This window comes from Syngnathoides biaculeatus, chromosome 13, assembly GCF_019802595.1.
Source record: "Syngnathoides biaculeatus isolate LvHL_M chromosome 13, ASM1980259v1, whole genome shotgun sequence".
NCBI lineage: Eukaryota > Metazoa > Chordata > Actinopteri > Syngnathiformes > Syngnathidae > Syngnathoides > Syngnathoides biaculeatus.
In genome coordinates, this window is record NC_084652.1 from 530,250 (window position 1) to 548,266 (window position 18,017).

An 18,017-nucleotide genomic window follows, 5' to 3' on the forward strand; every position below is an offset into this window, starting at 1 on the left:
TGAAGGCATTGATGTGACATTAGGAACACTTCAAAATGCCATTCAGTTGAAACCGTTTGCCGCCACATCTACAAATTCAAGTTGGAAGTCGTGGACATCGTGTCCTCCTGGCCAAAGTGGAAAATCACCGAATGGGTTATCAGCACAAAGTTCAAAGCCAGCATGTGTGATGGTATGAAGATATGGAAGTAAAATATGTGCCACCAGGATTTGAATTAAAAATACAACTGTAAAATTCACATTATTTCAATGTGATCATATTTTCAATAGCTGTATTTCAGTTTAGCTTTTCAATTTTTACAAATTCACCATACAAAAAATTCAACCTTTAAAATTCAAACGCAATATTTTCAGTCTCCAGAAATTCAACTGGCTTCCATCCATCCATCCATCCATTTTCTTTGCCGCTTATCCTACAATTCACTGTCTGAAATTCCACTGGGGCGGCACGGTAAAGCTGGTAACGCATTGGCCTCACAGTTGTGTCGACCCGGGTTCCATCCTGGCCCCGCCTGTGTGTAGTTTGCATGTTCTCCCAGTGTCTGCGTGGGTTTCCTCCGGGCGCTCCGGTTTCCTCGCACATCCTCAAAACATGCAACATTAATTGGACACTCTAAATTTCCCCTAGGTGTGATTGTGAGTACGAATGTTTGTCTGTCTCCATGTGCCCTGCGATTGGCTGGCGACCAGTTCAAGGTGTACCCCTCCTCCTGCCTGTTGACAGCTGGGATAGGCTCCAGCAATCCCAGTGACCCTCATGAGGATAACTGGCAAAAAAATGGATGGATGGATTTTTAATTCAAATCCTGGTAATGCATATTTACTTCCATATGAAGGTGTGTTAGTGCCCAAGGTATATGTACCTTGCACATCTGTGAAGGCACAACTAATGAGTCCATGTTTTGGAGCAACATATGCTGCCATCCAAGCAACATCTTTTTCAGGGATGTTCATTTCAGCCAGGCAATGCCAAACCACATTTTGTACGTGTTACAGAAGCGTGTCTCTGTTGTATAACAGTGCAAGTACCAGAGTGGCCTGCCATTAGTCCAGACGTGTCTCAAAAATGTGTGGTGCATTATGAAGTGCAAAATATGACAACAGATCCCCTGGTCTGTTGCGCAGCTGGTATTGTACGTCAAGCAAGACTGGGAAAGAATTCCAACAAGAAGGCTTTGAAAATTTGTGTTCTCAATTCCCAAATGCAAGGTGATGTGACACAGAGGTTAATATTCCCGGCCAAGCTTTTTTTGGAATGTGTTATAAGCCTGGAATCCAAAATGAGTGAATGTTTGGGGGGTGCAATGTTTATAATGTAACCTTTAAATAAAATTTGTAATGTATTCAATTGAATATACAGTGAATACCCCGAAAGGGACAAGCCGAAAGAAACACACACTCGGTTCTGGAACAAATCTGGTTTTCGGATGAAAATTTCGAGATTTTTTTTGCCTTCTGTTTTCGAACAAAAATTGGTACTCGAACACCCCCGACGAAGCCCGGAAATAACGTAATATGCGCTGCCCGACCAGCTGACCCACCCACGACGAGCTTTTTTATTCTGTATAACGCAGCCTCTGTATGCAGACGTGTCCCGGTAGAGGACTTTTAACCCCCATCTTGGCTCAAATGAAGGCAAGTGGAAGCTCACGACCGAAGAACTCCTGCACCCCCTGCTGCCCAATTTTTTTTTTAGGCTTGGAACGCATTATTTCTTTTTACATTCATTTTAATGGGAAATATCGATTTGGTTTCTGAACAAATCACTTCTCGAACCCCCTTCTGCAACGGATTGTGGTCGAGAACCGAGGCTGTACTGTACATGGAAAATTATTTGAAAATTCTGATCCAATCTGTCCAATTTCATTGGAATTGGGGTTTGTAATTCTGAATTTTCACAATCTTGTTTCTTTCTTATCATCACACTGGTAACCCAGTGGTGGTGAGGTCACCCCCCCCCACAAAAAAAAAACAAAAACCTAAGAAGAAGCAAAATATTGTACACGTGAAATCTTCAGAATCTCACTGAGCTGCAGTCTCACAAGATGTGAATAATTGTCAATATTACCTAGTGCGGCCTATTTCAGCATGTGACTAATTTCGTCTGTTTACTATTTTGTTTTCCTTCTGACATTTAGACAGCCAAGAAGCTGGGTCTGAATGTTTGTATATTTTATTTATTTAGCGTTCTCTGTCTTTATTTTTATGTCGCATACATTTTAAAAACCTGGTTTAGCAGGGCCGTGTGTCGCGATCTTTATGGGCTGTCTAAAATGCGTCGGGGGCGTCTGGTCTCATGGCCGGAGGCTTTGCTCGCTCTCAGGTGCAGTGTTTGCGAAAGGCTGGGCTGGCATGGAGGGAATGCGCAAGGAGTGGCACGCACCAGCTCATGACCACACACAGTGTTTTCGTTCTGTCGGGTAATTGACGTGCCAGATTGGGACAAATTTGTGATCTTCTGTGGTGGTTTTTTTTTTTTTTTTTTTTTTTTTTACTGCGAAGGCCCTTCGCCTTCAATTCTTCCACGGCGGCGAAGGTTCCACCTTCCTCTGTTTTCGCCCTTCTCGACGGGTTCACAGAAATATATTAACGCACGTATGGTAACGGACGAGGTATTCTGGCAGGCCGGACTGTTTTCAGACAAAAGTAGAGTATGGTGAGGAAGTTCTCGATTTTGTCGAAAGGAAATGCATCGACAGATTAGCATCCCTCCCACAGAGCTGGCTACTTCCTCGTGTCACAGTTTTTTTTTTTTTTTTTTGCTGTTATCAGCTCTCTGGGGTCATGTGAAATGAAAGATCACACTATCTGCGGCCGTGTGGTCACAGACCTTAGAAAAATAAATGGCCGAAAGCTCGTGCTTCACTTATTTTTTTGTAGGCTTATGTCAGGACACTGTTACCTTCAGCATTAGCGAAGGAAGTGCAATAAAAAAAAATGTGTATACATCTATATACAGAAGTATCAACAGCGTACACAAGTATATACAATGTTAAAAACAGAATATGAACGGGTGGGTAAAATATTTAAAGCGTGTATACATTTGGAACCTCCAAAGTCAAACATTTTTTTTTTCTATTGGTTGTATTTTCAAAACAAAATGGAAGTAATAAATTTGTTGCGGGAATAAATTACGACTGTGTGTGTAGTATATATATCATCCTTACATTCCTACCTGTCACGCACCAGGCAAAATTACTCACTCTTTGAATACACCAGAAAGACACAAGGAAGAGCAAACGTCATTTCCTGAGCTATTTTGTCACCTAGTATTAATGGATTTTGGATTAATCTGTGTAATGTATGTATGTATTGCTTGTACTGTATGGGGGGCGGTTCGATACAATTTCCATGAAAGCAAAGCAAATTTATTTGTTTAGCGCATTTTATACACGAGGTAACGCATTGTGCTTGACATGATTAAAGGCATTTGAAAACAAAGATAGAAAACATTTAAAACGGGATAAAAACAATACAAAATGACAAAATATTTAAAGAAAAAGACAGTTAAAACCGCATACAGTGCAAGTAATGTGATCAAAAAATGGATGTATTCTAAAAAGCCTGAGAAAAAAAAAGAGTTTTCAACATGGATTTAAAAATATTCACACTTGGGGCTGACCTCATCTGTTTGGCAACTTTTTCCATTTGTGTGCAGCATCATAGCTAAATGCTGCTTCACCATGTTTACTTTGGACTCTGCACTCCACTATTTGACCTGAGTCAGTTGATCTCAGAGCTCTACCGGGTTTGTATTCCGTTAGCATTTCTTTCATGTATTCAGGACCTAAATCATTTAGTGATTTATAGACCAGTAGCAGAACTTTAAAATCTATTCTCAAGCTGACTAGAAGCCAGTGCAAGGACTTCTGGATTGGAGTTATACGTTCTGACCGCTTTGTTTTGGTCAGAACATGAGCTGCCGCGGTTTAATACTGTTTTTTTTTTTTTAAATTGGGGGGGTGTCCAGTCAGAAGACCATTACAGTAGTCAAGTCTACTTGAGATAAAAGCATGGATGAGCTTTTCCTGGTCTGCTCGACACGTGCAAGACTTCACTCTAGATATGTTCTTCAGATGATAGAAGAGAGTTTTTGTGATTGGTTTGATGTGATTGTTGAAAGTCAGGTGGCAATCAATCAGAACACCAAGGTTTCGGACTTGGTCTTTGGTTTTTAAAGATAGAGAGTCCAGGTGTTTACTAATAGCAATTCTCTTTTCTTTATTGCCAAAAACAATTGTCTCAGTTTTGCTGTGATTGAGATGAAGAAAATTTTGGCTGATACAGTTATTTATATGATTTAGACAGTGGCACAATACCTCAATTGAACTGTAGTCATCTGGAGAAACTGCTAAATATAACTTTGTGTCATTTGCACAGCTATGGTAGTCAAAATGTAAAGTTTTGAAGAATTTGACGCAAGGGTAGCATATACAGGCTGAACAGAAGAGGTCCAAGAACTGACCCGTGAGGGACCCCATAGGTCAGTGCGATTCGCTGAGACCGAGCACCTCCAATGGTTGCAAAGTAGCTCCTTTCCTCCAGGTAGGACCTAAACCATTTAAGGACCGTTCCATTTAGTCCTACCCACGTTTCCAACCTGTTTAGCAGCATATTGTGATCTACCATATCGAAAGCCGCGCTGAGATCCAACAAGACCAAAATTGACACCTTTCCTGAGTCAGTAAAACGTTTAATTTCAAAAGTTATGTTCACATTCATGTTACATATCACAGTATTTATCGTAATCTCATTTTCTATACTGTAAAGGAATGCCGCAGTATTTCTTTCATGACGCTGAACTCCGTTTCCAGTTCATTATTGCGATTTTCCTCTTCGCCATCACCAGTAGCCTCCTGTGTTAGCTCATCGCAAAAGAAGCCAGACAAAATTTTATAAATTTTCTGTTAGATGTTCACTGATGTGAGGTCTCACGAGATGGACCGACGTCATGACAACGCTTTCAACTCCCTTCTTTTGGTTTTGTCCATGTTTTTCATTGTGCGTGTGGATTCCAAGAAGACGGCAAAGCGCAGCTGTTTGCTTCACATATACTTTCAGTGCTTACTGGAAAGCTCGAACGGACACCGCCAATCCTAAATCAAATCTGATCTAACGGGATCCAGACGGACAGGTCCAGATCCCCAAAGTTTACGACTCCAGATAAATCCACGGGCTGACTCACTGGCGCAAAGTCTGCCAGGTTTGTGTTGTTGTACTTGCGTTGGAAGTGCACTGGAGGAGCTGTGAGGGCAGTGTCTTGTTTCAAGGACCGTTTCCCAGATGAGGATTGATCGCCCTAAACCCCTTCAAGCTGCCCACTCTTAAGGGTCCCTCACCTACGCCCCACATGGCTGGACTGTGGTCAGGTCATCGGAGCAAGACTATAAACATCTTTTTTTTTTTTTTAAACTACTGTTTGTTCAGAAAAAAGTTGCTTGCGAACGCTCATGCGGCGTACTCTGAATGCTTTCAGCGCTGGGTTAAAAGACATTTTTGATCCGGGGCCAGGAACACAGTGTTCTTCACTTTCCCTCTCTCTCTCTCTCTCTCTCTCTCTCTCTCTCTCTCTCTCTCTCTCTCTCTCTCTCCCTCGCTCTCTCTCTCGCTTGCTCTCTCTCTTTCCCTCTCTCTCTCTCTCTCTCCTCTCTCTCTCTCTCGCTTGCTCTCTCTCTTTCTCTCTATCTCTCTATCTCTGGCTCTCTCTCTCTCTTCTCTCTCTCTCTTTTTTTGCGGCTGGCTACGGTGTGACGTCGCCTGGCGCTCGGCCCAGCGAGGTCAAGTTGATTCAAACGGGGAGAGCTTGGTATGCCGGTCTTGTCGACACATGACATGAACTCAGGTTTCATGTGGATTTTTCCACGAGATCTGGTTGCGTCGATTTTCAATGAGCCGTGATGCGGTGAAAAAATAAAAAAGTGGGGCATGGGAATTATTCAGCGCGCCATAACCTTAGTGTATATTTGACATTACAATATGGATTTCATTTACAAATTGATTGACTCCTCACTTTTTTTTAACATATGACCAGTGTTGTGCATGCAAATAAAAACACTTGATTAATATCCATCTTTCCATTTTCTTTGCCGCTTATCCTCACGAGGGTCATGGGTAGTGCTGGAGCCTCTCCCAGATGTTGACGGGCAGGAGGCGGGGGACACCCTGAACTGGTTGCCAGCCAACCGCAGGGCACATGGAGACAGACAACAGTCGCTGTCACAATCACACCTAGGGGCAATTTAGAGTGCGCATGTTTTTGGGATGTGAGAGGAAACCGGAGTGTCCGGAGAAAACCCACGCAGCCACGGGGAGAACGTGCAAACTCCACACTTGCGGGGCCGCGATCGAGCCCAGGTCCTCAGAACTGTGAGGCCATCCCTTTTACCAGCCGATCCACCGTGCCGCCACTTGATTAATAATTGGAAAAAATGATGCTCATATCAATATTTATTTACATTTGTTTGTTTTTGCTATTTGGTTGAGTCTTTTTCGTTGGGTCTCTCTGTTTACCATCTTCCCCATTTAAGCAGATAACCAGTTGGTCTTGTTTTTTGTTTTGTTTCTTCCAGCAGCCCAGTTGAATTGCTAACTAATTGAGAGCTGAATGTCTACCTTGTTTCCCTTCATCCACGGGCGCACTTAAGCAGCTCAATTGCCGGGTCTGACAATTCACTGTTTATTTCCTGTTACACCAGGCCATTTAATCAGCTAACTATTCGGGACTAAATGTTTACCGTCTGTTCCTCTTCATACCGCAACCCATTTAGGCATTGAACAAGTTGGACCTAATTTACAGGTGTCAAACTCAAGCCTCGGGGGGCAGATCCGGCCCACCACGTGATTTTTATATGGGCCGCGAAGCCAAATTGAGAGTTTCCATTTCCATGATTCAAATCGTCATATATCATAAATGATCAAGTTGAGATGTTACAAGTGTTTTTTGTGTTACCAATCATGAACAGGTGAAAAACATGTTACCCTTGATTTTCTGATTCGGATTCTGGCTCATAAATTGATTATGTAAACATGATGGGAGGATTAAACATTTTTATTGTTTCACAGTCAAAACGGCCCTTTGAGGGAACCCCGAACTACAACGTGGCCCCTTGAGAGAAACGAGTTTGACACCCCTGACCTAAATGGTTGTTTCCGTTATCCGGTTTTGGCAACTCACAAGTTGGGTCTGAGTGTTAACTTTTAGTTCCTCTTCCTAACACCAACCAATTTGGCAGCTAACTAGTTTGGTTTGGATATTTGAGTTCACTTAGCCCAACCCAGTCCTGCGACTAACTAGTTGGGTCTGACGACATTGTTTTCCTTTAGATTAGTCAACTAATTATGTTTATGTGTTAATGTATGTTTCTCTTCTTACAGTAGTAATTTTAAACAGCCATCTTGTTGGGCCTGCATCTTTACTGTATTATTGCGGCTCATTTCTTCAGAAAATGAGGTGGGTAAGTAATTTATTTTGCTTTCCCCCTCGCACGAGACAGTTGGAAATCTCAGGGTACGCTTCCGACGGTGAGACAGACGTCGACGGACTGAACACCAGCAGGCGAGACGCCGAGAGCCTTCAAGCCGGCAGCGGCGAGGGCGACAAAAGGTCTGTCAGCTACTGGGTCCGATATGCCCGCGCCATGCTACGGACCCCGCAGAAGCCATTCGGTCGGGAGCCCAAGACCCCTGAAGACTCGGCCAAAAAGAAAAGGAAGTTTCAAAGGTGAGAGAGAACCAGTTAAAATGTTATGGAAGTCATGGTAACAGGTGAAGTTTAATCGAGCATCCCGGGGAGTATCAGTGAGGTAGTGCATCGCTCTAGTACTTGTAACTAAGTAGGCAGCTCCGTTCAAGCAGGCTTGATGTCGTGCACGTTAGACGTCAGGCAGACTCAAAGGTAATGTTTCCGAATTTTGATGAAAGTGACACCTGCTTAAAGGTCACCAGCATCGTTAAGATCATGTTCATCTGTGGTTTGTCGGCTTACTAAGAATTTTCGTGCACTACAAAGTGTGGTACGTACGCCTATCAAACTTCACTATCTGTGTGTGTGCTCGTGTATGCGTTGAACAGCGGCGGTCTTGCGGAGAGGCTGAATCGACTTCACAACAGGCAGAGGTCAGCTGTGAGCTTCTGGAGGCACTGCTCCACCTCAGACGACTGGACAGAAACTGAAGGTTTCAACGTAGCCCCTTTCACACTTGATCGTTTCACACATAGTTGAAGCAAAATGAGAGCTATGGACACATATATGTAATGCAGTGCGGACATTTCACTCCACTGTGCCTTTCATTTTATAATATATTAATACGGCGACACAGAGATCCAGCAATAAGAGCTGTGACCTGACGCATTAAGCCACCTTTGCCTTTTACACAGAAAGCCAGCAGTTGCATGAGATTGCAGCAACTGCGTACCACTTCACACAATGACATAAATGTCCCACAATCAGATGATTAAACGTATGACCCTTAGCCAGATGAGAGAATTGAGTCTCCAGTGTTCAACTTCACACCCAGGACCGGACTTTCCGCTATTCACAGTCCCGCCTCCGTTTCGGCTTCTGATATTACCTTTGAAAGTCGAGCAATCTGCAACTCAACTTTAACCCCCCTCCTGTTTCTCTCAGTTGCCTTTAATGTAGAACAGGGGTGTCAAACATACGGCCCGTGGGCCAGAACCGGCTTGCAAGGAGGTTCGATCAAGCCCGCAGGATAATTTAAAAGAGAAAAAAAATGCATAAAAGACACGGGATAAATATTTTTAATAAGATGTAATTCATGGTTTCTCATATTGTTTTGATCAGAGAAGAAGACAACAGCAGTCTCAGTCTGTCACTGGGACAGACTCAATGCAGCAGATGGTATCAATGCGGCATCTGCTACTTTTTATGGCTTTGTTTTTACCTTGGTCCCTGTCTTTCGGCTTGTCCCGTTAGGGTTCACCACAGCGTGACATCTCAGATGAACGCTCATATTTGTTTGGCACAGTTTTTACGCCGGATGCCCTTCCTGACACAACCCCTCTCGGTAATATTTTGTAAAAGGAATGTTCATTAAATTTCAAAGTTTTCCTAATGTTTTTATGCTTCTTTACACCAAAACAAAGGAAAGACATATTTTGGTTATTTATAGCAGAGTAGGTTATCATTTTAATGGTCCCTGCCCGCTTGTCATCTACCGAGGCCATATTTGGCCTGCAATGTGAAATGAATTTGACACCCCTAATGTAGAACATCCATCCATTCATTTTCCAAGACGCTTATCCTCACAGTAACAAGAAAAACGCACTCTTTTGATCGGGAAAATTTGTCCGACATCCAAATTTGCTTTCACGCAGCAGTTTGGGAGAAGCTAGTGTCTGGTGTTTAAGTAGACACCCTTGTCCTGGATTTTCACAAGGCCCTTTTCCCACAATGTTTGCCCATCCTCTGTGTTTTTTCTCATACCGAAACACAGAAAATTCTCAACTCATTCCCTGTCGATGGCTGTCGTCCAGAACAGCAAAACGGGGGTAAAAAGAGGCCTTTGACAGGAACAAACTGCTGGACAGCAAAATGAGTCCTGGGTCATCTGCCTTTTCACTCTTCACTTTGACACAGCTGTCGTTCAGTCTCTAAAACCGCCTCCAAATTCCTGGATAGTCGCGAGTCGATTTCAATACGCCACTGCACGTCAGTACCATTCCAACATCACGACTCGCTGTGTGATGGACCGACTGCCTATAAGTCGTCCAGTTTGCAGACACTGGCACCGACACCATCTGATATCTGCGGGATGCGGTGTCGCAGTGTGGAAGTGCACACTGCTGTGTGACACATTGGCAGGATTCTGTGTAGGAGGCAGATAAATGTCTGATCTCTTATGCCTGCTCAGATTAAAACAATATACGATACATTCAGGTTCTTCTATTCCCCCCCTCATCTATCAGTAGAAAGTTGAAAAAGTATTCATCAAATCTTGAGCTTCAGTCCAGGATAAGATAATCAGTTCACGCTGCATTCATTTTTGCACTGTGTACAATTGTAAGATCTGCAATGGTTTTTTTTTTTGGTTTTGTTTTTTTTTTTTTTTTTTGTATAATTGCCCGTGTAGAGAGGCCACAGTGAGGAAGTGCGCTCTGAATTTGCTACATGTCGCAGGAAACAGTCTGCCTACTATTTGTTTTCCTTTCCGCAGTGTAACAAGTTAGTTCTCTGGGTATCTACAAACAGTACCTTATAGCTGACAGTTGATAGTGGAAAAAAATGGGGGTTTTGTTGGCTTGGATATGTATGAAATAACTTTGCTATTGTTGTCATTACCAATGCACATTACTTAACTATTTCTTCTGTATTGGTTGTTTGTGTGCAATTGGCGAAATATTAGCAACACCTTTAAGTGTGATGCTGTGCAGCCTGACACCGCTGCGTAGTAAAAAAGTGAAACCACAACACAAGATCTCACCGACAGTGTCAATCATGCCTAATGCTGTGATCAATCAAAATAAGCTTTACAGATAATTAACTGCATTGGCTGGATTTCTCTGCACCTTTGTTTCCTCCCGACCCAATTCTTTTATTTTGTTTTGCAGGAGGCGAGATTATTTTGTGTACGCCTCGAAGGATTTGATGTACAGAGTAGAAATGCAGCCCGTGTTCTGTTAAATGCACGTTGAAAAATGTAATAATTGCTCTCGTGCGCGCATTCATAATCTTCAAACCCGTGTATTACTCTAAAATACCCCCTCCGGCCACACTCAGGAATCGGTAACGCACACACAAAGCCGCATTGTGTTCAAACTGACAGGTTGCCATTTCACAATCCGGCGCAATCAATTTTGAGCGTGTGCTCAGCCAAGATGCTTTCTTTTTGATTTGGCCGCCTACAGGCGTTGTTTGATTGGCTCTTCTCTGTTAGCGCTGTCGACTAACAGAAACAGTCACAATATGATTCAAAATATTCTGTTTTATTCATCTTGTCACAATGACAGCCCCCCTGTTATCCACAGTAAATGGTGGAATATTAAAAGCGCACAACTAACCCTAATAAGTCCTTCAGAGAGATGACTGTGAGCACACAAAGGCAAACACACACACACACACTCAACATCTGTGTTGTTGTTACGCCGCTCTCCAGCGGACAGGCCTGGCGTGCTGGTGCTGGAGGTGCTGGAGGTTCAGGAGGAGTGCGGCGCACAACTGGTGCGCTGCCTGCACCGCCCGTCGCCTGGTCCCGCCGACCCCCTCCCCGAAGAAAGCGCCCGTGTGATGGTGCTGCTCTCCAGGGAGACTGCAGCCAAGCTCAGCCCGGCGCCCGCGGACATCATCCGCATATTTCCACCATGGTGAGAGCACGCATTCATATCTACTATGCCAAGGTCTTAGTACACCACAGGCCTTACTGTATTAATTGTCTATTCACAGCATTATGTTTTGACATAAATAAATGAGGTTCCATTCCAGTTAGGTTATAAAGACTGGTTGCTTGCTGCTGCTGTTAAGTGCAGTGGTCGTCACACTAAATGAATTAAAAGAGTGCAGTCATGCCAGCATAGAAACAAACAAGTCATTAAAATAAAAGCCTCGTCCATAAAAAGACTCTTTAGGGTGCATATACACAGCAACCAAATTCTGATATGATGCCTTTACAGCATGAGTTTTTTTGGGCGGGTTCCTGGTATTTCCATATACATTTCATGTGACACATATCCGATCACTGAGGGCTGTGAAACAATTGCATGGAAATAAATTCTGCCGTCAACATTAGACGGTGACAACGCAGAGGTTAACAATGTTGAACGAATAAATACAAATATTAAACATTGGATAACCTTTATTTGGCCTTTGCTGCCGCTTGTTAGTCTCCTCATTACTTCACTGGCTGCTGTTTGCAATTATTTTTTCTTAATCAATGAAAGACGTTATTCTAATGTAGAGTATTTACACTTAATTCAATAGTCAGGTAATACGAATTTGTGGTATATACATCACCAATTGGTGTATTTCAATGGCATCAAGCTGGCATTAAGGTGGTATATCCGACGTGTACGTTAATGTTGCACTCATATCTACTTTTATCCAATATGTATCAGATTAATATCCGCATTTGAAAGAAGCCTGATTGAAAATGTTTTTTTTTTTCAGATTTTTTTTTTTATTTACACTGCCATAACGCCTATCCAGATGTGCCAAAAAATCGTACTTGTCTCTTGTTGCCATGCACAATAAATCCATCCATCCAATTTCTTCGCCGCTTATCCTCACGAGGGTCACGGGGAGTGCTTGAGCGTATCCCATCTGTCAACGGGCAGGAGGTGGGGTACACCCTGAACTGGTTGACAGCAAATTGAAGGGCACATAGAGACAAACAGCCGCACTCAAAATCACACCTTGGGGCAATTTAGAGTGTCCAAATAATGTTGCATGTTTTTGGAATGTGGGAGGAAACCGGAGTCCCCGGAGGATACCCACGCAGGCACGGGGACAGCATGCAAAACTCCACTCAGGCATGTTCGGGATTGAACCCGGAACCTCAGAACTGTGAGGCCAAACGCTTTACCAGCTGCTCCACCGTGCCGCCCACAATAAATCCACCTGATGTAAATAAACAATTTTATGATTTTCTTTAAAACCCATAATGGTCACAACGTGCTTTATGCCAAGAACATATAAAAATACATCAAAACCGTGCATGCAAAATAAAAGCCTCACTCATAAATAGACAAATGTGACATAACCTGCAAAGCCATAAACACCTAAGCCGCAGATTGGAGCTCTCAAAGGGCCTCATTTAAAAAAAAAAAAAAAAAAACCCAAAAAAACCAGCAACGTTATTTCAAGAACACGACTGCCCTTTAGCATATCTACATGAGGAGTTACTGAAAGGTAATCTTTTCTTGTAGAAGTTAATGTGTGAAACCACTCATTGATAGCATTTGAGAAATACATGGTACAAATCTCTAAGTCTGACGCTAATAGCTTGTAGCAGAAACTTTGCTCTTGACACGAAACTGTGATACTCCACAGTTGCCACTTTGTATTGGATATCACGCTGCCCTTAGTTTCCTTGCCAAAATGGTTTGTTGTCCTTCAGCTGAGTGTCGTCCCAACTGATGTGTTCAATATGACATGGTTTTGAAAATACAAAACAGACATGTACTAAATTGAGACAAGTACAGCTGGATACCCTGCAAGCACCATAACACTTGAAACTTTAACTTACTCAGGATGTCTGTCAAAGTATTAAATTATACTTCTCGAATTAAGGCCATAATTATATTTGACAGGAAATATGTAGAGTAAAGCCTCGGTTCTCGAACAAATTGGTTTTCGAACCAAATGTTTTTGCTTCCGTTTTCGCACGAAAATCGGTACGCCAACGCCCCCGACAAAACCCAGAAATGACATATTGCATGCGGCCAGACCAGCTGACACACGACGCGCTTTGTTGTGAATTCGCACGGCGCCATAAAAAACCCAGAAATAACATAACGCGCGCAAGCAGCCGACCAGCCCACGACGCAATTTGTTATTGTCAAATCGAACGCCCCCCGGGAAAAAAAAACAAAACGGAAATGACATCACGCGCACCAGCGTACTTTTGTTTTTCTGTATGACGCAGCCTCTGTACACAGACCTGTCTCGGTAGTGATTGTTGATTTTCGTCTTATCGAGGACGACCGTATTAACCCCCAATCATGGCTCCAAAGAAGGCAAGTTGCTTGTTTAGTTATTCTGAACTTTTGTTAATAAAAAAAGTTAAGGCCGGGGCCTGAGTCACCACAGATATGGCAAAGCACTCCCAGCCCAGCGTACTCTACTGCAAAGCATACCTTTTAAGCAAAAAAATAAATATATTTCTTAAATTATTTTATTACATAAGGTATTTCTACTATGCAGTTTATTATCAGCAAAAGCTAAAAAGATGCTTTAAAAAGCCTAATTTTTCAGGCTTGGAACGCATTATTTCTTTTTCCATGCATTCTAATGGGAAACATCGGTTCAGTTTTCGAACAAATCAATTCTCGAACTATTTCTGGGACGGATTGTGGTCGAGAACTGAGGCATCACTGTATATGTAACGTCATGCATGTGTAAAATGTTATTAATTCCGGTCATTTCCATTTACTAAATATGAGGTCTTAAATTTGATGTGGCCCTGTAACAGTCATCATAGGTCTTTTATTTGTCTTCCTTAAACCTGCAAAAAACGACTTTTTTTATGAGGTCTTGCTGTTCTGTGGGTTCTTTATCGTTGCATTAGCACTATAAAGACCTTTCACCTACTATTGCCAGTCACAGGTCTGATGTTCTAGTACACGCGTAATGTTTGAAACTGACGACATCTCAGCGTCAGTTGAAGAAAGTCCACGTTGTGAGCTGGAATAAGAGGAACAACTTGCACCGATGTGAGAGAAAAGTGCATGTTCAGTGAAAAACACTTTCCTGTGTTTCTCTCTTTTGGATTTTTTTTTGTATGGGACAAAATCATTTCTGGGCAGCAGTTAAAAAAAAAAAAAAGGACACTTTGAGGCAATTGCTCAACAACGTGAGTTGACTTGCAATAACATGCTGGACAAAAAGGGGAACAGGAAGCTTTGACCAAGGGCAGTTGGGAGCTAAGCACTGCCATAACGTGGAAAAGTCAACATGCAAAAAGCACAAGTAGTTTTTAGTTATGACACTATTGGGTTGTATTTCTACTGAATGGTTCAAATGACAATTTTTTTTTTTTTACTTGCCTCGATGTGATACAAATAGGCAGTTCAAAGTTCATCTACTGCAATGTATAAAGCACTGATAATAATTCAATCAAACTGCGTGAAGATACTTCTCCCTCACTTCCCTTTGAACACACTGCCTTGTGTTTGTTGATATTGTGCACATTTAGTTGTACGTGCGCTCTTCCGCGAGCCTTAATCCATCGTAGACACTTCGTCAACTGTGTTTTAGGCTTTGGAAAATGAATCAAGCTGGCCCCTTGTAAGCTAGCAGGATATCTTTCATCAGAATTGCACGTTCCCCAATTGCATCTAAGGACCATTTTCTTCGTAACATTAACTTTTCCAAGCGCACGCTACTGGCAAGAGTAACGTGGAGGTTAACCTTTAAAAAAAATTTACATACAGTTGGGGCATTTGTGAACGCGGGGATATTTTCATGTGTTATGTCAGTGTAAACGCAGCCATATGGGATATGTCACGATATGTGTACACGGAACTAGAATGTACATAAAATATATAGATATAGGCATTAGGTCAGAATTGGGTACTTGGATCTGCAGTGTAAATCGAATCTGAGTTACAACAGCTATGAGTCCTCAGTTTAAAGGCCTGTTTTTGGGTTGGTTTTTTTTTTGCCCATTGGCCCCCATATCAGCACCAAAAGCCCAGATGTGCCTTGCAGTCCTTCACATGGAGTCCAGATAGGCGGGGGCCGCGTATGTTTGGGGCTTGTTTTGCAGCGGGAGCGAGGCAGCGGCGGTGCTCCAGCTGTTAGGAGTTGTGAGTGCACTCTGGAATATCCAGCCTGGCGGAAGCGCTGGGGCCTCCTCGAAGCCCCTGACGTCACGGACAGCTCCAGGGAATGCTTCGCATTCCTCTTCCTGGCAGTCGTTAGGTCATTTCCAGCAAGCTGAGGAAAGGGGGGGTTGGGAACGCTCGATTATTTTCTGGACCGTTTAGGGAGCGCGAATGCGAGAGGGAGCCAAAGGAAGATGATTGGAAACACATGGCGGCTTCATCACCTTTCGCTTTCGAAACGCGTGTGTTGCTATAGAGGGACGTTCACGCTCTCAATACATGACCGTGAATCCTGTGAAGCATATTTATATATAGAATAATGTTTTGGGCTGCACCTGGATACCATTCAGTGGGGGGAAAAAAAAAAAACACAAACATTGGTATGCGTAGTAAAATTCCTGTTTCAATTAAACTTGTTGCGTGACGCTTTGAGTGGGTTTATCACCCCTCACATTCCTGCTGTGTGTAGTTTGCCCCTGCCCATACCTCCCCGCTCCCTGCCCCTGAGTGGGCTGCGGTTGGAACGGAAATACCCGCGAGGGTGAGTCACCTGCGGGCTGTGACGCCAGCAGTCAGCCACTCCTTACCTGTCAGCTGCCCACTCACCTGTTCCCGACTAGGGAACGACTTCCACTTCCTGTTCCGCCGTTCAGTACTGTATGTTCTGCTTCAGTAATAAACAGCCGTGCATGTGTATAGCGATGACTGATCTTTGGCCAGATCGTCGGTATGATAAGTGCTGTCATCCTTAATGACACTCTTATAAAAATGACTGGGGTGGCTTAGGGGTTTTTGAATAGGTAGTGGAAGTTCTCGTTTGGTAAATATCATATCCGCTGCGGTGGACTGATGTGTTCAATTACACACATTTCAATCAAAAATGCTTTTTATGAAGGTTTGCCGGTGTGACGGTCTGAGCGCTCCCGGCGCTGAAAAATCTCCTTGTGATTAATGCGCATGCGCGTATATTCTGTAAACTTCCGGCCAGTCTGAAACATCCCCTTACATGCGTGTGCCATTCTCACAAAGACGAACACAGCGAACGTACATATTTGTGGATATCTTTTTATCAACTTTTGTTTTAAGGTTAGATTAGGGTTAGCATATAACATATGTTGGCTCCTTCTGTGTAGAAGAAGGGGAAAAATGTGGGGGGGGGGGGAATTTCCCAGTAAGCGTTTGCTACGTACCCAAAGTTCCCCTGTTAGTAACGCATGCGCATTCATCACAAGGAGACTTTTCAGCACGGGGGAGCGCTCAGACCGTCACACCGGTCAGTTGTTAACCTACTCAAATCTGAAACATAACTATTAAAATGACAAAATGCCAAACATTTAAAAATAATAATTTGGAGTTTATTTCATTATCCCCACCCCCACCCCTTTCCCCAACAGGTTAATAGTTTGGACGAAATTAAACTGCTTTGGTTTGGATGACTTTTCCATTTCATGCATTCTCATAGGGCAACAATGCAAAGTAATTAAAGTGCGGTTACGAGTCAAAACATGATGCTAAGCGGAAAAGGTGGAAGATAAGGCTGAAAATAACTTTATTTTTTTGCAGAAATCAGATTCCTGACATTAATGGCTCAATGCTAAGTAAACTTGAGTTTTTGAGTTTGAGTAAATAGCAGAAATTTTTCAATAATGATTTGCTTTGTATTCCTCCCATGGCTTTCCCCATAGTTAATCGTTTGAACAAAAATTAGCCGCCTTTTGGATTGAACGACTTTTCGAATTCCTCCTTTTCAATCGGACAACAATGCAAAGTACGCTGTGTAAGATTGAGTCGAATCATAATGCTTGGGGCCTTCCAAATACTCAGTTGCTCGCTTTTAATTCTAGTTTCTTGTGATTCTGGCCTGTGTCCAAGTGTATTCAGGTGCATAATACAATATGGAGTACACTGTGTGTTAAATGGTGCGTACAGTACATGCCTGACACACTGACTGTAGTATTTGGCGGCATCCCTTCGTCATGGTGAATTTGGATTTAATCAAAGAAAATCACACCTTATTGAAGATTAAATGTGGAAGGAAAAACAGCCACAAAATGCAACAATTCCATTTCTGATTTAAGAACAATATTTTTTCCAATGGTCCACATCGAAACGAGCCCTCCCTCCGTACGTGGGAATTGTCCCGCCGCTCCGTTCGCTCCCACGTCAGAGACGCGCTGCAACACGCACGGCGGATCGAGTCACAGAGCGCACTTGGCGCTGACTCAGCAAAAAATCCGCCATTCTATTTTTCATGTCACATGTGGAAAGACTTAGTCGTAAATCACCACTACTATAAACAATGTGCTGTGTAATTATAAGGGCTGTTTTTCAATAGCCTGGAATACCCGGGAGAGGTGCCGCTCACTCGCTCTCCCAGGTATACACGTAAAAGGGCCAGAGCAGAAATGTTTTGCTTGGGTTTGTTCTCGAAATAAATTGAGTGTGTTCACTCTGGCATGTACACAAATGAAATCAGCGGCACTAAAAGTAAAGGCAAAGAATAGCTTGTAACGTCCATT

The 18,017-nt window shown here is 42.9% G+C and overlaps 1 protein-coding gene across 4 annotated transcripts in view; it reads left to right on the top strand.

The window, feature by feature from the left end:
* The window catches only part of spidr (scaffold protein involved in DNA repair), a 50,511-nt gene that overhangs the window by 4,735 nt on the left and 27,759 nt on the right, over positions 1–18,017 (top strand). For all 4 annotated transcript variants that reach the window (XM_061838968.1, XM_061838969.1, XM_061838970.1 and 1 more), the window contains exons 6-8: positions 7,494–7,720; positions 8,071–8,174; positions 11,115–11,322. In XM_061838968.1, the coding sequence (XP_061694952.1) occupies positions 7,494–7,720; positions 8,071–8,174; positions 11,115–11,322 (539 nt within the window). The remainder of the gene's footprint in view (positions 1–7,493; positions 7,721–8,070; positions 8,175–11,114; positions 11,323–18,017) is intronic.